This window comes from Pocillopora verrucosa, chromosome 10, assembly GCF_036669915.1.
Source record: "Pocillopora verrucosa isolate sample1 chromosome 10, ASM3666991v2, whole genome shotgun sequence".
Lineage (NCBI taxonomy): Eukaryota > Metazoa > Cnidaria > Anthozoa > Scleractinia > Pocilloporidae > Pocillopora > Pocillopora verrucosa.
This window is the reverse complement of record NC_089321.1, coordinates 6,740,455-6,762,426: the sequence shown is the minus strand read 5'-3', so window position 1 is coordinate 6,762,426 and position 21,972 is coordinate 6,740,455. Positions and strand designations below refer to the sequence as shown.

Sequence of the window (21,972 nt, the reverse complement as noted above, 5' to 3'; positions counted from 1 at the left end):
TTGAAAGCTGTCAGAGATTCTTATAAGGAAATTCTGCACTACCAGATAGCGCAGTTTTACTTAAAGTCATACAATAACGATAAAATTATTGAATTTGTCATTCAAGGCAACCAGACGGAGACTTCTAATAGAGCTGCATAGTACAGAAAGCCTCTTCGCGATGCACTGGTCGCCTTAGCAGAGCGCTACCAACTTTTTTCAACTTTTAAAACGAATTTTATGTTCAAATAATTTTAAATTAATAACGTCCATGTCTTCATGTAATTAAATCTACTTACGAACTTTCTATCCATGAAACAATGCAGAAACGATTGGATAATGAGCGAGTAAACCGTTATAAAGAACCTTGAGTAGTTTGCCTTTATAGAGACTAATTGCTGAAGTGAAATGCTTTGTTATTTTTGAAATAGTAAGTTGCATTTAAAAAAGAAGAAGCCTCATTCCAAAAATATGAATTTTAGGTAAATTTTTGCTTGAAAAATACCTTACTTCGGTTGAAAGGACAGGAGAAAGTAGGAAAGGGTGCTCGATCATTCTTACAGAGCTTGGACTGCCTTTGATAGGATCTCTTCACAAAACAAATCAATGGACCATTGTGTGCGTGTTTGACATGAGTAAGCTTAGTATGATCTTTGAAGTAACACTGCTTCAAGCAAATCCTCCGCTCATAATTTGATGCACGCAAATTATCATATCATCTCCAATTACATTCTTGCCGCCAGCACTGTCCTGTTATAACTAAAATTAGGCTGCTTATAACCTATCATATCAGAGAATTCTGCTATGGTTTTGACTTATGCTATATCATAAACCCCTCCCAGCTAAGGTTCCCAACCATCCGTAAACAGGAAAACATCTGATTATTTTCCGCCCCCTCCTCCCAGAAAAGAGTTCCCACTATCTGTATACCGGAACTACATCTGATTGTATTCCGCTGCCCACCCCCCCCCCCCTGCCCCAGATAACAGTCCCCACCGCTGTATACCAGAAATACATTTTACTATACACCCCTTACAGATAAGAGTCCTGCTCCATACCAGTGATGATCTTCAATTTATGGTCTGTAAAAGGCATCACCTCATTGACATCACCTCATTGAGGACCTCAGTTTTGTATAAACTGAAGCGAAAAGCTCGTGATCACATTCGATTTTCAGGTCATATAGTAGGTGTGTCAAAAAAAGCGAGAGAAGCGTTAACTTATTGGTCAGTCATTGTGCAAATAAAACGCGATGTTTCAGCTGATCAGAACGCGCGATATATCGAAAACTTTGCAATGAAAGAGTGTAATAATTCGTTTAAGATTCTTAATTTGTTAAAGTTTATTTTTCTGGCTCGGGTGGATTTGAAAACGAAACCTCAACAAGGAACACGTCAGCAATACATGTAATAAGTAAACGGTAAGCAAAATTCCACTCGATGTAATTTCATAGTACAAGAAACACAAATCGGGTTTCGATGCTCGCGCTCGCCTTCCTCTCGCCTCTTGAGTGGAAATTTTTGCATCCTCCTCGCAACTTGAAAACGAGACTTCAGGACGATAAGTTGCTTGTAAACAGGAAATACTTTAATCAAGAATACGGGTCCGAAAACAAAACTCAGTGGAAAGCAATTCTGATCCTGCTATCATCGTAACTTGTGGTAAATTAGCGATGATGACAAGTTTTCGTTTTCGTGAGGTGCATGCTCTAACATTAAAAAGCGTTGTAAATAAACGCACGTTATTTCACTTTTAGAGGGCGGGTATACCGTATATAAAAGAGATGTTACAGTCATAGATATAGCTTCGTCGGGAAGAAACTTTTCAGAGATTTTCCAGAAGTACACTTTTGTTGCGAAGAGATCACTCATCACAATGACCACTGCTGGTTCATGTACAGTCATAGATGGAAGTGATTCCTCATGGGGTGATAGCATGTACAAGCTTTATTCTACGAATAAAGATCCAGATCACTACTTGCATTTCGATGGCAATTCGTTGAAAGCAGATGGGGACGGCATGAACAACGGTGAGAAAAAATAATAATATGGTGTTAGGAAGATTGCTCGTCAAAGATATCATCCTCTATCCTTCGGTTTGCGAGAATATTCGCGTAAGAATTTATAGGTCTGGTTAAACAAGGGTAGGCATGTCTTAAGTCCCGGTTGATGTCCTTTGAAAGCAATTTATTGTTAGTCAATGAAACGGTATATCATTACCATTATTACTATTGCTGTTTTCATCATCATTATCTTAATTTTTTTGGTGTCATTCATATTATCATTATTGTGTCATCAGTAGTTCGTATAACAACATCCTCTATTTGGGGCCAAAATATGCAAGGATATTTGTCCACGGACATTACCTGTTCTAAGATGCGAACAGTTTTCTGAGAGCGGAGCTGTTGACTGTTCGCTGGTACGACTTAATGAACAAAAAAAATGTATCCCTCCTTATGTAACAACCACAAAACGCTCTCTCAGATCTTGAATTAAATTTGAAACGAAGACTTATCGTGGTGGACGAAAGGTTTGAAAAATTGGAGAATATCACGTGGGCGGTGGAATATTCGGTCATGGGATTCGTTTAGATCATTCGCGCACGAGCAAAATATTTAATGGAGCATAAGTATTGTTAATGTTATCACAATCATTATTATTACCATTATCATCATTTTTAATATTATCATTAAGACTAGGTTTATCCATATTATTCACAGCGGCTAACGAAAGTGTATTCCTGGGTCTTCAACTTTTTCGAGTGAATTAAAGCCGCACTGTTGCAATATTTTGTGAATCGTCAACGAATGTTTGAATCATGAAGGACAAGAAGAGAATATTATTATCAGACTAGGTTTATCCATATTATTCATAGCGGCTAACGAAAGTGTATTCCTCGGTCGTCAACTTTATCGAGTGAATTAAAGTCGCACTGTTGCAATATTTTGTGAATCGTCAACTAATGTTTGAATCATGAAGGGCAAGAAGAGAATATCAGTTGTTGATTTTGTCTTGAGGGCATTTAATATTTCATTCACTCTGAAGGCTCTTTATCCTTTCTTTTATAGCTAATTTTAAAATCCACCAAGCCCCGGACAACCAGGAAGAAACAATTGTTATTCTGGAGCACGAAGAATCTGGAAAAGTTATGGCCATTAACACACAGAATGACAAAGTCACTCTAAAGGTGCGTGACTGAAACCATTTCAGTCGGCTAGAAATTTAATCATCTTTGGTCATTGATCAAAGAACTTTTAAACTTTTTGGTGAAATAAATTCGTTTGTCTCTCGATAAAGTCCATTCCGATGTGGATCGCGATGTTTTGACGGCATACTGCTAGTCCTCTTCAGGCGATGGATAAGGTGACGCCTGTCCAGTCGCTCATCAAACGACTTAATTATGAAACGACTTAATTATGAGGCAAACGATTATGATTCACCGCTAGTACGACGAATAACCGTAAGCTTCCCTACAATTTCAACTCTTTAAATGAATAAGGAGGCTAAAACTTACATATCATAATTATCATCTGTTTTGCCTGTGCGTGGCAATCGTCCAATTGCCCGGAGAGTTAACATTTACACTCAATATCAATTCATTATCTGGATCTATCGCTTATATGCATGATACAATACAGATTGAGTTACAGCTTTGATTTTGGCCTAATTTTTATCTATTCTGATAGGATCCGCCAGTGTCTCTAAGTCAGCTCACTAAGAGGGGCATAGACAAGTCCCATCCGGAAATTCTGTTTCACAAGGAATGGTGGAGACCTGGTCGTAAATGGTTTTACTTGAAGTCACTTCTGGATAACCGATTCGTTAAATTTGAGAATGACGGCACGCCAACGGGTACTACTGCTGAAACGGAAGCAAGTCTCTTCATGGCAGACCGCGTTGATAGTTCCAGTTAGGTGCTGTCAACTTTTCTCAACTTTGAACACAACTTTTATGTTAAATTTATTTTAAATCAGAAACGTCCCTTGCGACAAGCAATAACACCTAGTAACAAAATGTTTATGCAGGAAACGCATGCTAGATAATTGGCGAATAAATTTTATATAAAAAAAAAACTTGGATAGTGTGATTCTTTATCTGGAAACTGGTTTGATCCTAACCTGTCAATGCTGTTTTTGTTGACTCAACTTAGTGTTTGAAAGGACTGGAGGAAGTGGGTGAGGGTACAACAAGCTGATATAACAGGTTGATTAAGACTGCCACAAGTAATTCCCCCGCCGATATTTCTATGTACGCGAACAATAGTCTGACTAATGCAATACCGTAAACTCCTGCCCCTCCCGTAAACTTCACCCGCGTAAACTCCTGCCCCCCCCCCCTCTTTAAGCCCACTCAGTTACAGGTCCATTCATCTGTGACTGGAGATAGATCCGATTATTAGCCGCACCCTTCCTCCCCCATCCCCCCCCAAAGATATAAGATGATCCTAAAGCCGAGAAGTTTCTGAACTTTGTTTTGTTTCATTCCAGTAACGTTCATTTTTTAACTTGAACTTTGCTCCCAATATTGAAATGAATTCAATTTTATCTGACGTTTTAAAGCTTAGTTTAAAAAAACAGTAAATGAGAAACGTCTTTTGATCAACAGTGTTTTAGCTCGATTCAAAACTTATTTTTTTCATCCCGGTCATAAACCCCGCACGTTTACAAGCTCCCTTGGCTATAAACCTTTTCGACCATCACCTCCATTGTCATAATCATCAGACCGCTGTTGTTGGCGCACAAATTGCAACATATAGTTCACTCACAACATCCATCCCTTTTCGCGCAATTTCAAATTTACTTTCAACTATTTCATGCAATGGTTACAAATCGAATTTATCCCCAGTGCCTTGTCTTACGCAATCGCCCTTTTTCAGTCTCACTGCGCGTATATTTTTCGCAGTTTCTCTGATCAGATTTCAATTCCAGCTGCCTAGTTTTTGGTTTGGGCTGTTGTACGACCTAGGCCGTAAGAAACAAAATCTTGAATAGCAAAAGGTAAGATAGTGATGGAATGGTGACACTTTGTTATCATCAGTTTTGAATTATCAATGCGTGAATTTTGTTATTTTATTTGGCTCGGGTGTATTTGAAAACAAAACGTTTAGATTATGATTGTGCTAAAACAAGGAACGCGTCAACAAGACCTGTAAGAAAACAAAATTAGAAAGCGAATTTCACTATAACACGAAGCTGTCTCGGCGCCGTGTTATGTCCTTACTTTTCATACTTTCAAAGAGTTATTTTTTTGCTCGATTTTGAACTTAGTTGGGTTGTGTCCTTTCCAATTGTTTGGGATTTTTTTGGTTACTTTTAATCGTTTATCTGTTTATCTGTTTATTATTAACTTTATTTAAACTATTTATCATTTTTCATTAAAGGGGCCAGCCAGTGTATTACTGAAGCCCTTCATTATAACTTTATGTCCCAAGCCTCTCACGGCTTTGTCGCTCTTTGTCTACTCTGATTGGCTAATCCTTCAGACTCAGCTTTAAAAGATTTCAGAACGTTGAAAGCTGTCAGAGATTCTTATAAGGAAATTCTGCTCTACCAGATAGCGCGAGAAGAAGGTAGTTCGCAGTTTTACTTGAAGTCATACAATAACGATAAAATTATTGAATTTGTCATTCAAGGCAACCAGACGGAGACTTCTTGTAAACAGCCGCATAGTACAGAAAGCCTCTTTACAATGCACTGGTCGTCTTAGCAGAGCGCTACCAACTTTTGTCGACAACTTTTAAAACGAATTTTATGTTCAAATAATTTTAAACTTATAACGTTCCTGTCTACATGCAATTAAATCTAATTACGAACTTTCTATCCATGAAACAATGCAGAAACGCATATTGGATAATGAGCGAGTAAACCGTTATAAAGAACCTTGAGTAGTTTGCCTTTATAGAGACTAATTTGTGAAGTGGAATGCTTTGTTATTTTTGAAATAGCAAGTTGCATTTGAAAAAGAAGAAGCCTCATTTAAAAAATATGATTTTTAGGTAAATTTTCGCTTGAAAAATACTTTATTTCGGTTGAAGGGACTGGAGAAAGTAGGAGAGGGGGGCTCGATCATTCTTAAAGAGCTTGGGCCGCCTTTGATAGGATCTCTTCACAAAACAAATCAATGGATGTATATGTGCGTATGTGCGTGTTTGACTATTACAGTAAGCTTAGCATAATCTTTGAAGTAAGACTGCCTCAAGCAAATCCTCCGCTCATAATTTCATGCACGCAAACTATCATATCAGCTCCAGTTACATTCTTGCTGCCTGCACTGTCCTGTTATAACTAAAATTAGGCTGCTGATAAACCATCATATCAGAGAATTCTGCTATGGTTTTGACTTATGCTATATCATAAACCCCTCCCAGGTAAAGTTCCCCACCCATCTGTAAACAGGAATATTATTATCCGCCCCTTCTATTAGAAAAGAGTTCCAACTATCTGTATACCGGAACTACATCTGATAATATTCCGCTGCCCACCCCCCCCCCCCCCCGCCCCAGATAACAGTCCCCACCGCCTGTATACCGGAAATACATTTTACTATACACCCCGTTACAGATAAGAGTCCTGCTCCATACAAGTGATCAAGTGATCTTCAAGGCGAAAGTCTCAATTTATGGTTTGTAAAAAGCATCACCTCATTGACATCACCTCATAGAGGACCCCAGTTCTGTATAAACTAAAGCGAAGAGCTCGTGATCACATTCGATTCTCGGGTCATGCGATAGGTCTGTCAAAAAAAAACGCGACATAAGAGTTAACTTATTGGTCAGTTATTGTGCGTATTGGTCGATGGAGTGACTCCGTTACTTCTTGAATCTGTACTCTTATAAAACGCGATGTTTCAGCTAATCAGAACGCGCGATATATAGAAAACTTTGCAATAAAAGAATGTAATCATTCGTTTAAGATTTTTAATTTGTTAAATATTTATTTCTCTGGCTCGGGTGGATTTGAAAACGAAACCTCGACAAGGAACACGTACATATACATACATATAATAAGTAAACGGTAAGCAAAATTCCACTCGATGTAATTTCACAGTACAAGAAACACAAATCAGGTTTCGATGCTCGCGCTCGCCTTCCTCTCGCCTCGTCAGTGTAAATTTTTGCATCCCCCTCGGAACTTGAAAACGAAACTTCAGGACGATAAGTTGCTTGTAAACAGGAAATACTTTAAGCAGGAATACGGGTCCGAAAACAAAACTCAGTGGAAAGCAATTCTGATCCTGATATCCTAGTAACTTTACAACACGTAACTTGTGGTAAATTAGCGATGATGACAAGTTTTCGTTTTCGTGAGGTGCATGCTCTAACATTAAAAAGCGTTGTAAATAAACGCACGTTATTTCACTTTTATAGGGCGGGTATACCGTATATAAAACAGATGTTACAGTCATAGATATAGCTTCGTCGGGAAGAAACTTTTCAGAGATTTTCCAGAAGTACACTTTTGTTGCGAAGAGATCACTCATCACAATGACCACTGCTGGTTCGTGTACAGTTATAGATGGAAGTGATGCCGGTTGGGGGTTTAGAGCAGACATTCAGCTTCTTCGTAAGAAAAAAGAGGGCGAAGAAAAAAGTCACTATATGCATTTCGATGGCAATTCGTTGAAAGCAAATGGACCCGACGCTAAAAACGGTGAGAAAAAAAAATAATATGGTGTTAGAAAGATTGCTCGTCAAAGATATCATCCTTTATCCTTCGGTTTGCGAGAATATTCGCGTAAGAATTTATAAGCGTGGTTAAACAAAGGTAGGCATGTTTTAAGTCCCGGTTGATATCCTTTGGAAGCAATTTGTTGTTAGTCAATGAAACGGTATATTATTACCATTATTACTATTGCTGTTATCATCATCATTATCTGAATTTTTTTGGTGTCATTCATGTTATCATTATTGTGTCATCAGTAGTTCGTATATATATGTTATTTGCCGGCTGGGAGGTCCGTATGGTCACAGTTTTTCACCATACGGACCGAACCTTAGCCGGTAAATAACATATTTATTGTTTTTAAACTTGACGAAATTCTTTCCGAAAGAACCCGAATGACTTATGGCCGTAAATACGGCGAGATCTTCCATAAACTGAACAATTTTTGAGTGAGTAAATGGTAGTTAAAATAGAGGTGATGCAAATTTAAGAGAGATGCCTCAGCGAAACATTTTCATTTCCGTAACGATAAAGGTGATTTAAAAGGCTTCCAAACAAACTTTGAAACATTATTTTTACAAGTATCTGTCACAATATGAAACCTGCCAATTAGAGAGCGCGCAAGAAAAAAAAAAGCGTAGGAACATTTGAAAACCAACAAAACTAGTTTGGCAAGGACTGTCACGACAATGTTTTCTTATAAATCAGTTAATGATCTAACGGAAAGTATTATTTACTCTCATCGACCATTCATTCATGTACGAAGATTTACCTCTGTTCATTAAGTAAACGGCGAGGAAAGTAATTGTGAGTAAATTCAATTTTTTATTTTGAAGTTGTGAGAGTTTGCTCGTTTGTTTGCTGTAATGGCGTGTTTAACTCTGATCTTTCCTTCACAAAAACTAAATTCGAACGGCACACTCCAACGAGACACAAAGGAATTTAATGCAGCCTTTTCTCAATTCCTTCAATTTCTGTTGTGCAATTTAAGATACAAATGTCCAAATTGAACGGAATTGGAAAGACTCACCAGGAGCGTATATTTGTTGTAGAACTTGAATTAAAACTTCGCTCGCTTTTTTTTTACTATGAACAAATTGCTCGAGAAAATTCAGATATTAAATGAATGAAAGTTCCATCGTTCAGTTTAACTGTAACCAAATACCTCACGTTTTAACTTTCTAGGTATTTTTTGTGAACGATTAAAATTAATTGCAGACGGTTTTTAGGCCGCTTGTCAACCAACGTAATGACACTATTGTTTATACAAATTCATTCTGAAACCAATATTTTTCTGTCAACCAAAGTGATTTGATAGAGAGAAAAGGCAGGATTCATAAGTTATTTATCGGCTTGAGGTAGTGACCGACGTGTTTGCTTAAAAATACTGCCCAGCCGGAGAACAAGGTATATTTATGAAAAATGACAACGAAATTTGGGATGTACTCGGCGATTCACGAAAGCGTTACCGTGGCCCGTGGGCAGAGATAGGAAAATACTGACCGGGTAAAGAACCAATCAGATTCGCAAGATTCGTTACCGTGCCCTCTAAAAAAACAATAAAACAACATCCTCTATTTGGGGCGAAAATATGCACGGATATTTGTCCACGGACATTACCTGTTCCAAGATGCGAACAGTTTTCTGAGAGCGGAGCTGTTGACTGTTCGCTGGTACGACTTAATGAACAAAAAAATATATCCCTCCTTATGTAACAACCACAAAACGCTCTCTCAGATCTTGAATTAAATTTGAAACGAAGACTTATCGTGGTGGAGGAAAGGTTTGAAAATCGGAGAATATCACGTGGGGGGGGGGGGGATTTTTGGTCATGGGATTCCTTTAGACCATTTGCGCACGAGCAAAATATTTAATGGAGCAGAAGTATTGTTATTGTTATCACAATCATTATTATTACCATTATCATCATTTTTAACATTATCATTAAGACTAGGTTTATCCATATTATTCATAGCGGCTAGCGAAAGTGTAATCCTGTCTTCAATTTTTTCGAGTAAATTAAAGCCGCACTGTAGCAATATTTTGTGAATCGCCAGCTAATGTTTGAATCATGAAGGGCAAGAAGAGAATATCAGTTGTTGATTTTCTCTTGAGGGCATTTAATATTTCATTTACTCTGAAGGCTCTTTATCCTCTTTTTATAGGTATTTTTAGGATCCACGAAGTCACGGATTCCGATCAGAAAATAATTGTTATTTTGGAGCACATAAAATCTCAGGGAGTTGTGACCATTAACACAAAAGATGACACTGTTATGGCCGTTGACAAAGAGAATGACACTGTCACTCTAAAGGTGCGTGACTGAAACCATTTCAGTCGGCTAGAAATTTAATCATCTTTGGTCATTGATCAAAGAACTTTTAAACTTTGTAGTGAAAGAAATTCGTTTGTCTTTCGATGAAGTCCATTCCGATGTGGATTGCGGTGTTTTGACGGTATACTACAAGTCTTCTTCAGGCGATGCGGAAAGTAACGCCTGTCCAGTCGCTTATCAAATGACTTAATTATGAGACAAATGATTATGATTCACCGCAAGTACGACGAATAACCGTAAGCTTCCCTACAATTTCAACTCTTTAAATGAATAAGGAGGCTAAAACTTACATATCATAATTATCATCTGTTTTGCCTGTGCGTGGCAATCGTCCAATTGCCCGGAGAGTTAACATTTACACTCAATATCAATTCATGATCTGGATCTATCGCTTATATGCATGATACAATACAGATTGAGTTACAGCTTTGATTTTGGCCTAATTTTTGTCTATTCTGATAGAATCCTCCAGTGGATCTACGTCAGATCATTGATAAGAACGGGAGCATAGACAAGTCCCATCCGGAAATTCTGTTTCACAAGATATGGGAGAAAGGCGGTACTGGCTATTTTTACTTGAAGTCACTTAAGAATGATAAAATCGTTGGATTTAACGAAAATGGCGAGCTAAAGACGACTACTGTTGCAGGGCCAGAAAGTCTCTTCAAGACAGAGAGTGTAGATCTCTGCAAGAAAGAGCACTGATTGGCGCTGTCAACTTTTCTCAACTTTTAACACGACTTTTATGTTAAATTTATTTTGAATCAGAAACATCCCTTGCGACAAGTAATAACACCTAGTAACAAAATTGTTATCCAGGAAACGCATGCTGGATGATTGGTGAATAAAATTTTATCTTAAAAAAAACCTTGGATAGTGCGATTCTTTATCTGAAAACTGGTTTGATCCTAACCTGTCAATGCTGTTTTTGTTTTTTTTTTTTTGAAAAGATTGACGCACCATGAAAATTTTTTCATTTTTGCCTGAACCTAACTTAACTTAGTGATTGAAAGGACTGGAGGAAGTGGGTGAGATGGGGGTGGGGGGGGAGGGGGTAAAGTTTCCATCCAATTTTTTTTTTTATAGAGCTTAAGCTGTCTGTGATAGGATCTCTTCTCCACGAAAAAAATGGATGGCTCAAATTTGCGCTCGACTACAGCAACAAGCTTGATATAACTGGTTGATTAAGACTGCCGCAAGAAACTCCTCTGCCGATATTTCCATGTACACTAAAATTAGTCTGACTAATGCTATACCGTAAACTCCTACCCCTCAGTAAACCCCCCGTAAACTTTACCCGCGTAAACTCCTGCCCCCTCCCCCTCTTTAAGCCCACTCAGTTACAAGTCCACTCATCTGTAAATAGGAGATAGATCCGATTATTAGCCGCAACCTTCCTTCCCCACCCCCCCCCGAGACATAAGACTTTTGTTTTGTTTCATTCCAGTAACGTGAAATGAATTCAATTTATCTGACGTTATAAAGCTTAGTTTAAAAAAACAGTAAATGAGAAACGTCTTTTGATCAGCAGTGCTTTAGCTCGATTCAAAACCTTTTTTTTTTTCATTCCGGTCATAAACCTCGCTTGTTTACAAGCTCCCTCGGCTATAAACCTTTTCGACCATCACCTCCTTTGTCGTCATATTCATCAGACCGCTGTTGTTGGCGCGCAAATTGCAACATATAGTTCTATCACAACATTTATCCCTTTTCGCGCAATTTCAAATTTACTTTGAACTATTTCATGCAATGGTTACAAATCGAATTTAGCCCCAGTGCCTTGTCTTACGCAATCGCCCTTTTTCAGTCTCACTGCGCGTATATTTTTAACAGTTTCTCTGATCAGATTTCAATTCCAGCTGCCTAGTTTTTGGTTTGGGCTGTTGTACGACCTAGGCCGTAAGAAACAAAAATCTTGAATAGCAAAAGGTGAGATAGTGATTGAATGGCGACAAATTATCATCAATTTTGAATTATCAATATGTAAATTTTGTTATTTTATTTGGCTCGGGTGTATTTGAAAACGAAACGTTTAGATTATGATTGTGCTAAAACAAGGAACACGTCAACAAGAACTGTAAGAAAACAAAATTAGAAAGCAAATTTCACCAGAACACGAAGTTGACTCGCCGCCGTGTCACGTCCTTACTTTTCATACTTTCAAAGAGTCATTTTTTTGCTCGATTTTGAACTTAGTTGGGTTGTGTCCTTTCCAACTGTTTGGGATTTTTTAGTTACTTTTAATCGTTTATCTGTTTATTATTAACTTTATTTAATCTATTTATCATTTTTCATTAAAGGGGCCAGCCAGTGTATTACTGAAGCCCTTCATTATAATTTTATGTCCCAAGCCTCTCACGGCTTTGTCGCTCTTTGTCTACTCTGATTGGCTAATCCTTCAGACTCAGCTTTAAAAGATTTCAGAACGTTGAAAGCTGTCAGAGATTCTTATAAGGAAATTCTGCTCTACCAGATAGCGCGAGAAGAAGGTAGTTCGCAGTTTTACTTGAAGTCATACAATAACGATAAAATTATTGAATTTGTCATTCAAGGCAACCAGACGGAGACTTCTTGTAAACAGCCGCACAGTACAGAAAGCCTCTTTACAATGCACTGGTCGTCTTAGCAGAGCGCTACCAACTTTTGTCGACAACTTTTAAAACGAATTTTATGTTCAAATAATTTTAAACTAATAACGTTCCTGTCTACATGTAATTAAATCTAATTACGAACTTTCTATCCATGAAACAATGCAGAAACGCATATTGGATAATGAGCGAGTAAACCGTTATAAAGAATCTTGAGTAGTTTGCCTTTATAGAGACTAATTTGTGAAGTGGAATGCTTTGTTATTTTTGAAATAGCAAGTTGCATTTGAAAAAGAAGAAGCCTCATTTAAAAAATATGATTTTTAGGTAAATTTTCGCTTGAAAAATACCTTATTTCGGTTGAAAGGACTGGAGAAAGTAGGAGAGGGGGGCTCGATCATTCTTAAAGAGCTTGGGCCGCCTTTGATAGGATCTCTTCACAAAACAAATCAATGGATGTATATGTGCGTATGTGCGTGTTTGACTACAACAGTAAGCTTAGCGTTAACTTATCGGTCAGTCATTGTGCAAATTGGTCGATGGAGTGACTCCGTTACTTATTGAATCTGTACTCTCATGAAACGCGATGTTTCAGCTGGTCAGAACGCGCGATATATCGAAAACTTTGCAATGAAAGAATATAATCATTCGTTTAAGATTCGTAATTTATTAAATTTTATTTTTCTGGCTTTGGTGGATTTGAAAACGAAACCTCAACAAGGAACGTGTCAGCAATACATGTAATTAGTAAACGGTAAGCAAAATTCCACTCGATATAATTTCATAGTACAAGAAACACAAATCGGGTTTCGATGCTCGCGCTCGCGCTCGCCTTCCTCTCGCCTCGTCAGTGGAAATTTTTTTGCATTCCCCTCGGAACTTTAAAACGAAACTTCAGGACGATGACTTGCCTATAAACAGGAAATACTTTAGGCAGGAATACGGGTCCGAAAACAAAACTCAGTGGAAAGCAATTCTGATCCTGCTATCATCGTAAATTTACACCACGTGACTTGTGGTAAATTAGCGATGATGACAAGTTTTCGTTTTCGTGAGGTGCATGCTCTAACATTAAAAAGCGTTGTAAATAAACGCACGTTATTTCACTTTTAGAGGGCGGGTATACCGTATATAAAACAGATGTTACAGTCATAGATATAGCTTCGTCGGGAAGAAACTTTTCAGAGATTTCCTAGAAGTACACTTTTGTTGCGAAGAGATCACTCATCGCAATGTCCTTTGTTGGTTCATATACAGTCATAGGTGGAGGTACTCCCCTATGGGGTCCGGGAGTCATATGTAAGCTTCATTATCAGAGAGACACTGGCAAAGAACTAGGCCCCTTCTTGCATTTCGATGGCAATTCGTTGAAAGCAAATGGAGGCGACACTGACAACGGTGAGAAAAAAAATAATATGGTGTTAGGAAGATTGCTCGTCAAAGATATCATCCTTTATCCTTCGGTTTGCGAGAATATTCGCGTAAGAATTTATAAGCGTGGTTAAACAAAGGTAGGCATGTTTTAAGTCTCCTTTAAGTATCCTTTGGAAGCAATTTGTTGTTAGTCAATGAAACGGTATATTATTACCATTATTACTATTGCTGTTATCATCATCATTATCTGAATTTTTTTGGTGTCATTCATGTTATCATTATTGTGTCATCTGTAGTTCGTATAACAACATCCTCTTTTTGGGGCAAAAATATACACCGATATTTGTCCACGGACAGTACCTGTTCCAAGATGCGAACAGTTTTCCGAGAGCGGAGCTGTTGACTGTTCACTGGTACGACTTAATGAACAAAAAATATACCCCTCCTTATGTAACAACCACAAAACGCTCTCTCAGATCTTGAATCAAATTTTAAACGAAGACTTATCGTGGTGGACGAAAGGTTTGAAAATCGGAGAATATCACGTTGGGGGGGGGGGGAGGGATATTCAGTCATGGGATTCGTTTATACAATTCGCGCACTAGCAAAAATATTTAATGGAGCATAAGTATTGTTATTGTTATCACAATCATTATTATTACCATTATCATCATTTTTAATATTATCATTAATACTAGGTTTATCCACATTATTCATAGCGGCTAACGAAAGTGTAATCCTGGGTCTTCAACTTTTTCGAGTGAATTAAAGTCGCACTGTAGCAATATTTTGTGAATCGCCAGCTAATGTTTGAATCATGAAGGGCAAGAAGAGAATATCAGTTGTTGATTTTCTCTTAAGGGCATTGAATATTTCATTTACTATGACGGCTCATTATGCTCTTTTTATAGCTAATTTTAAGATGTACCAAACCCCGGATGCCGATGGTAGAACAGTTGTTATTTTGGAGCACGCAAAATCTCGCAAAGTTATGGCCGTTGACAAAGAGAATGACACTGTCACTCTAGAGGTGCGTGACTGAAATGATTTCAGTCGGCTAGAAATTTAATCACCTTTGGTCATTGATCAAAGAACTTTTAAACTTTGTGGTGAAATAAATTCGTTTGTCTATCGATGAAGTCCATTCCGATGTGGATCGCGGTGTTTTGACGGTATAATGCAAGTCTTCTTCAGGCGATGCATAAGGTGACGCCTGTCCAGTCGCTTATCGAATGACTTAATTATGAGACAAACGATTATGATTCACCGCAAGTACGACGAATAACCGTAAGCTTCCCTACAATTTCAACTCTTTAAATGAATAAGGAGGCTAAAACTTACATATCATAATTATCATCTGTTTTGCCTGTGCGTGCCAATCGTCTAGTTGCCCGGAGAGTTAACATTTACGCTCAATTTCAATTCATTATCTGGATCTATCGCTTATATGCATGATACAATACAGATTGAGTTACAGCTTTGATTTTGGCCTAATTTTTGTCTATTCTGATAGGATCCTTCAGAGCCTCTGGATAAGCTCATGAAGAAGAGCGTAGAAGTGGCTCCTTACAAAATTCTGTTTCACAAGAGATGGGGGAAAGACGGTTATGGTAAGTTTTACTTGCAGTCACTTCTGGATGATAAACAGCGAATCGTTGGATTTGACGAAAATGGCGAGCTAAAGAAGACTATGGTTGCACAGCCAGATCATCCAGAAAGTCTCTTCAAGATATACTGATTGCCCCACATTGGCGCTGTCAACTTTTCTCAACTTTTAACACGACTTTTTTAAAATTTATTTTAAATCAGAAACGTCCCTTGCGACAAGTAATAGCACCTAGTAACAAAATTTTCATCCAGGAAACGCATGTTGGATACCTGGCGAATAAATTTTATTTAAAAAAAACTTGGATAGTATGATTCTTTATCTGGAAACCGGTTTGATCCTAACCTGTCAATGCTGTTTTTGTTCTTGTTTTTTTAAAAAGGCTGACACACCATAAAAATTTGTTCATTTTTGCCTGAACTTAACTCAACTTATTTGTTGAAAGGACTGGAGGAGGTGGGTGAGGTGGGGGTGGGGGGGGGGGGAAGGAATGAGGTTTCCACCCAATCTTTTTTACAGAGCTTAAGCTGTCTGTGATAGGATCTCTTCTCCACGAAAAAAAATGGATGGCTCAAATTTGCGCTCGACTACAGCAACGAGCTTGATATAACTGGTTGATTAAGACTGCCACAAGTAACTCCTCTGCCGATATTTCGATGTACACGCACATAGTCTGACTAATGCTATACCGTAAACTCCTGCCCCTCCCGTAAACTTCACCCGCGTAAACTCCTGCCCCTCCCCCCCTCTTTAAGCCCTCTCAGTTACGGGTCCACTCATCTGTAAGCAGGAGATAGATCCGATTATTAGCCGCAACCCCCCCCCCCCCCGACATAAAACTTTTGTTTGTTTCATTCCAGTAACGTGAAATGTCTTCAATTTTATCTGACGTTTTAAAGCTTAATTAAAAAACAGTAAATGAGGAACGTCTTTTGATCAAAAGTGCTTTAGCTCGATTCAAAAGCTTTTTTTTCATTCCGGTCATAAACCTCGCACGTTTACAAGCTCCCTTGGCTATAAACCTTTTCGACCATTACCTTCATTGTCATAATCATCAGACCGCTGTTGTTGGCGCGCAAATTGCAACATATAGTTCTATCACAACATTCATCCCTTTTCGCGCAATTTCAAATTTACTTTGAACTATTTCATGCAATGGTTACAAATCGAATTTAGCCCCATTGCCTTGTCTTACGCAATCGCCCTTTTTCAGTCTCACTGCGCGTATATTTTTCGCAGTTTCTCTGATCAGATTTCAATTCCAGCTGCCTAGTTTTTGGTTTGGGCTGTTGTACGACCTAGGCCGTAAGAAACAAACATCTTGAATAGCAAAAGGTGAGATAGTGATTGAATGGTGACAAATTATCATCAGTTTTGAATTATCAATATGTAAATTTTGTCATTTTATTTGGCTCGGGTGTATTTGAAAACGAAACGTTTAGATTATGATTGTGCTAAAACAAGGAACGTGTCAACAAGACCTGTAAGAAAACAAAATTAGAAAGCGACTTTAATAAACACTAATATCCACGTGGTAATTTTTTTTATTTCTTTTGCTAAGTTTTGAATTTGACAGAGGGTTTATTTCTTCAGGATGACCCAAAAGCTTTTTTTTAAACTTTCTTCTCTTAAATAATTGTCCTTCTCGTTAGCTTAATAACCATGAATTGATATTTCAAATTCTCCAGGATTAACCACTCATTGGTCATTCTCGACGGTGAAAGGAGTGAAAAATAAAAAGTTGTCTCCTGTACTAAAATAACAATGATGTAAACATTTTGTTTTCGCTCGGTCTTCCGGTCATACGAACTGTTTTTATCAAATGCCTTATTTTCGCTTTTTGATGGTGAGTACAAAAAGAGTCATTTTGCCTTTGACATCAATTTATCGTGCAGCGGTCTTTGGGAGGACTACGAGAGGTACACATTTGTTGCAAATTGATCACTCACTGCGATGCCGATTGAGGACAGATCTTTGGATTGCTTGACAGAGGTACGGAGCGTGTTTATATCAAAAGATTCATTCCCGATTGTATTTATAAGCTAGAGCGAAATTCGAATAACCAACATGTTTACGGCATCTAACATTTTGAGTAGAATTTAAAACCTTCATCGCGTCTTCGCGTTCTAAGAATCGTCGATTAAACTCAGAATAATTCATTAGTTACCGATAAAATAGCTTAAGGCTTGAATAATCGATCCTCTCAAATTTCAGTCTTGTTTTAAATTATTCATGGATAGGATCATGATCGATTTAGGAGACTGGAATACAACGAAAAAGAAAGAGTGTTTGTATTTATTTTCTGAATTCCCAAATTTCACGCAGCTTCAAAGCCAAATAAAATTGAAATCAGGCCATCGATGTTTATCGGTGAACATACTTGTTTTCTAAGATTCATTAGCGCTGTAGATTTTTTTGTTTTTCATGACGTAAACACAGAGTCGAAATCGTCAAGGCTTTGATTTGAAACCGAAAGGTAGCACCACGCTTAGTTTATACATCTGTCTGAGAATTCAGCGGAGAACTGAAGCCCAATAGAGTCCTTTTATAATGTTAGTCTCGATCGTTAAAAACCGAAAGGTTGTGGACGTATAGAGTGAGTTGAAGATATAACTTGACGGCAAGGGGTTATATAAGGCTAGAATTCCCCTAAAATGACATTTATATCTGCTATTGTATTAACTTGGCTGAGGACAAAAGCTTATTTGTTAAAAGCTTGTACGATGCTTTAAACTTTTCCATCAATTTGGTCCAATTTCATTCTTGAAGAGTTTCTAATACGAAAAGCGCGCAAGTAGTGAGCAAAAACGAAAACCGTGAAACCGTAAACACGGCTCTTTTTACAGTTAAAAATTCCCAGTACAGTACTGTATTCCGTTGCAAGGGACATAATTTAGCTCCAGAAATGCCGCTCGTGTAACCGAATCATGAAAATAAGCATATACCTTGTGGTAAAAGGAAATCTTAATTACCCAAAACGTTTCAATCTCGTCATGATCAATTCCATTCTAAAGTTCAAAATGCTGTGATCATTATAAATTGTTCCCTCAAAGATTAACTTCATCTAGTCTGAACTTAGTCTTATTGTTACCGGTTTTCGTGGTACTTAGATTTCACAATATTTACTGGTGATAAAAACAATCGCGCACTTAAATACCCACGAAAAATATTACCGCGGAAATAAGCCACTCGAAAGAGTATAGTCTCCTCGAGGTTTGAACTTCCACTCGCCGGCCTTAGCGTGTGTGTTTGCTTCCCGCCTGACTCTACGTACCACGCAAAAGTCTTGATTAAGGTTACAACTTAATTGTTAGGAGACTCCCCCTCCTCCGAAGCCTCCGACGGATCCAACTCAAAGGCGACGATGGAAAACGCACACCCAAAAGTTTAAGTTATTGAAGGTCCCCTCCGGCGATCACTATATATATGTCGACGACGATAAAGTGCTTTCAGGTGTGGACGTTCCCGATGACAAAGGTTAGTAAAAATGGCCATCAAAAGAATCGGATGCGCTTCGAAGTTCATTTTCTATAAAGTCAAATCCAATTTAAGGAGAAAAAAATATCAAAGTTTAGATCGTTCGTGCAGCCATCCATTTCTCAGCTATATTTCCGTATTCTCTAGTGTAATACCGTCGCACATTACGCGTTCTGTTGCTTTAATATGTTAAAATGGTATAATTGTGCTTATGAATCTCTCTTTGTCATAATTGTAATTTTTTTTGATAGCTTATTTCAAAGTCCATGACATCCTTGATTATGATCCAATGAAGGATGTCGCCTTTCATGTTATCATCTTGGAGCACGCAAGCACTGGGAAAATTATGGCGATAGATAAAGAACAAAACACTGTGGTTATGAAGGTAGGCAACTTTCGCGATCTCAGTTTGCGAGAGAAATAATCCACTTTGCCCTACATTCACGAAGAAGCTTATTTGATACATTTTTAAAGTTTTTTTTGTGTGTTTATATTCGACTGCAGGAGATTGACCCGCCTCCAAGTCAGTTCATTAACTTGCTAGATGTCAACAAGGCTCACCCAGAGGTTCTGTTTTACAAGATGCCTCGGTTTGAACGAGCCCCGGAGTTTTTTCTGAAGTCATACCTGAGTGACAAACCACGGGTACTAAAATTTGAGGAGAATGGTCAACCCAAGCTTCATGTGCAGGAGAGAACAGATTTCTACTTCAAACTGACAGAGTCGTTAGAAGCTGCTAAAAAGTAAAACATATAGTTGGCAGGGGAGCTCTTACACGATAATCTAATTCAGTAGAAATGTCTAGAGAGACTTGATACAATATCTAAACTAAGCTCAACTTGAAGAAACTTCTTCTTCTTTTTTTACTCTATCAATTACCACGATATCACCTTAATTAAAAAAAAAGCGGTTGAAGCCCTGTAAAAACTATTCTGTGCTGATTTCATGTTTTTTTTTCCCAATAGTTCTAAATTTCGGTGCTTGTTCCACTTCTTTTGGCGCCCTCCTCTCTATTTTACAAGAAGGAAAACACACTACAACATTTATCTTTTATCTAGCTTAATCCTCACTCCGGCTCATACATAGGAATTTTAAACAGCCTAAACCTTACAGAAAACGTCACAGCGAAAAATCCAGATTGCATCGAAAGGGTGGGGTGGGGCGGGAGCAGGGGGCTCTTCATCTACTGCCCCCCTTTTTATCAGTATAGCTTAAGCTGCTTGTAATAAGATCACTTTCTTCGTGCTGAAGCAGATGAAAGGCCTGTGATGAGGTATTATTTATGCCACTTCAACAGTTTTGAAACGATTTTCAAAAGGTATAGCCGCAACAAGTAATTCAGTATAAAATCGTCTTCCAAAGTTTTCATGTACAGAATAACACATCAAACCTTCGCCCATTAAGGGATCAGCCACCTCTTTGTTTAGAAACTCGAGTAACCAAACTGCAGTCAGATTTATTGCAGGGACAGAAGTTTTAAGTATAATCAGCTAACGAAGAGGAAATGAATCCCTGTCGAAGTCTGAATTATTTTAAGTCCTTTTCTTCTCAATAAGTTTTACTGCACTAAAACTTTCACTTTCGTCATTAAGTTGAAGATTTCGTCGAAATGCGCTCAGCATATCGGTGACTACTTAGAGGGGACGAAATCTTTCCTAAGGATCCGAATGAATCGAGTCCACTTCTCCCGTTCGCAAGCGTAAGAAGCCGCATCCTTTATGTGAACCGATTGCAGGCACGATAATTTCAGAAAAAGATTTATGACATAGGGTACTAAATTAAAATAACCGCCAACGGAAGTCTTCTTCGCAGCAATTGGCAACGTTCCTTCCCACCCACCCGCCCCCCCCCAAAAAAAATACAATAAAATAGAAACTGGGTAGGGGAGAGGGGATCGTATCACGAATTCCCAAACAGTGACTGCGAGTTAAAGTACCAACTGGCATGGGTTATACAGATAATTTTCAACAACATAGACCATTGTAAATCTTGAGAAATTGCAGGAGATCCAAGTGAAATGGTTGCGCTAACGAAAGACAAGCTGTTCGAAAGAGACATTTCAATTATTATTCAGTGACAGCCAATTTTTTCAGGGCTCTTACCTTTTAGGGGTCGAAAAAGGCTTTGGAAACCGCCAAAGAATCGACAATGCGGTTCCTTTGAGGAGTGTTTTTGACATTTTCCGATAGCGTCTAAGGCTGGCATGTCTGCCTGTAAAGACCCTCCCATATGATGTACAGTCGAACCTCGATTATCCGGACATCGATTATCCGGACTTTTCAATTATCCGGACTTTTTCTCTGCTCCCGTTTTTTTCATGAATATGAATGACCTTAGATGTTAAAAACTTTAGGAGGTAAAAAAATTCATAAATTATGTTTAAAGTCAGGAAAATTGCGTTTAAAACGGCGCATTACACGCTTCGCTTTCGAAAGATCGAGCGCTCGGAGACAAAAAGAGACAAAAAGCATTCTAATGCGTTCAGCTGAATTTTGATTGTAGGTAATTTAGTGTTAACAACTGGGTTGAAAACGTAAATTAGCCACCGTAGAGGGTAAAAAAGCTGACGTTTCGAGCGTTAGCCCTTCGTCAGAGCGATTGACGCAGCATCACAGTTTCTTTAGAAACTTACCCCTTTATGAATTTTGATTGGTTCAGTATTGTTTTGTTGCTAAGGGAAGTCATGCTTGATCAGTTCGATGAGCGTGGGTTATGTAAACACATGAGACGATCATAACTCAAAACGACAACATGTCTACGAAGCGAAAGCGATCTGTACTCTCGATAAAAGATAAACAAATAATTATTTCACGTTTAGATAAAGGAGAAAAAGGAACAAATTTAGCGCTTGAATTTCGTAGCAGCAAGCAACAGATTTCTGATATACGCAAGAACAGGGAAGCAAACTTTTAGAATTAAAAATGTGTTATCTTTATTTCTTTTGTTTACATTG

General features: G+C 38.1%; 4 protein-coding genes across 4 annotated transcripts; all 4 read left to right on the top strand.

Annotated features, from left to right (window-relative positions):
* Positions 1-1,731: 1,731 nt before the first annotated feature.
* Positions 1,732-4,051, top strand: LOC131768731 (uncharacterized). Its single transcript, XM_066173455.1, has 3 exons — positions 1,732-2,008; positions 3,047-3,165; positions 3,665-4,051. Exons 1-3 carry the CDS (start codon positions 1,855-1,857, stop codon positions 3,890-3,892), a joined length of 501 nt encoding a protein of 166 aa, XP_066029552.1. The 5' UTR covers positions 1,732-1,854; the 3' UTR covers positions 3,893-4,051.
* A 3,295-nt stretch (positions 4,052-7,346) lies between these two features.
* LOC131768707 (uncharacterized) lies at positions 7,347-10,841 on the top strand. The gene is made up of 3 exons (XM_059084436.2): positions 7,347-7,627; positions 9,805-9,953; positions 10,437-10,841. Exons 1-3 carry the CDS (start codon positions 7,462-7,464, stop codon positions 10,677-10,679), a joined length of 558 nt encoding a protein of 185 aa, XP_058940419.2. The 5' UTR covers positions 7,347-7,461; the 3' UTR covers positions 10,680-10,841.
* Positions 10,842-13,695: 2,854 nt separating this feature from the next.
* Positions 13,696-15,843, top strand: LOC131768758 (uncharacterized). Its single transcript, XM_059084486.2, has 3 exons — positions 13,696-13,960; positions 14,848-14,966; positions 15,450-15,843. Exons 1-3 carry the CDS (start codon positions 13,795-13,797, stop codon positions 15,672-15,674), a joined length of 510 nt encoding a protein of 169 aa, XP_058940469.1. The 5' UTR covers positions 13,696-13,794; the 3' UTR covers positions 15,675-15,843.
* Positions 15,844-17,373: 1,530 nt separating this feature from the next.
* LOC131768760 (uncharacterized) lies at positions 17,374-19,949 on the top strand. The gene is made up of 4 exons (XM_059084488.2): positions 17,374-17,534; positions 18,857-19,019; positions 19,271-19,404; positions 19,524-19,949. Exons 1-4 carry the CDS (start codon positions 17,496-17,498, stop codon positions 19,764-19,766), a joined length of 579 nt encoding a protein of 192 aa, XP_058940471.1. The 5' UTR covers positions 17,374-17,495; the 3' UTR covers positions 19,767-19,949.
* The last annotated feature ends 2,023 nt before the right edge of the window (positions 19,950-21,972 follow it).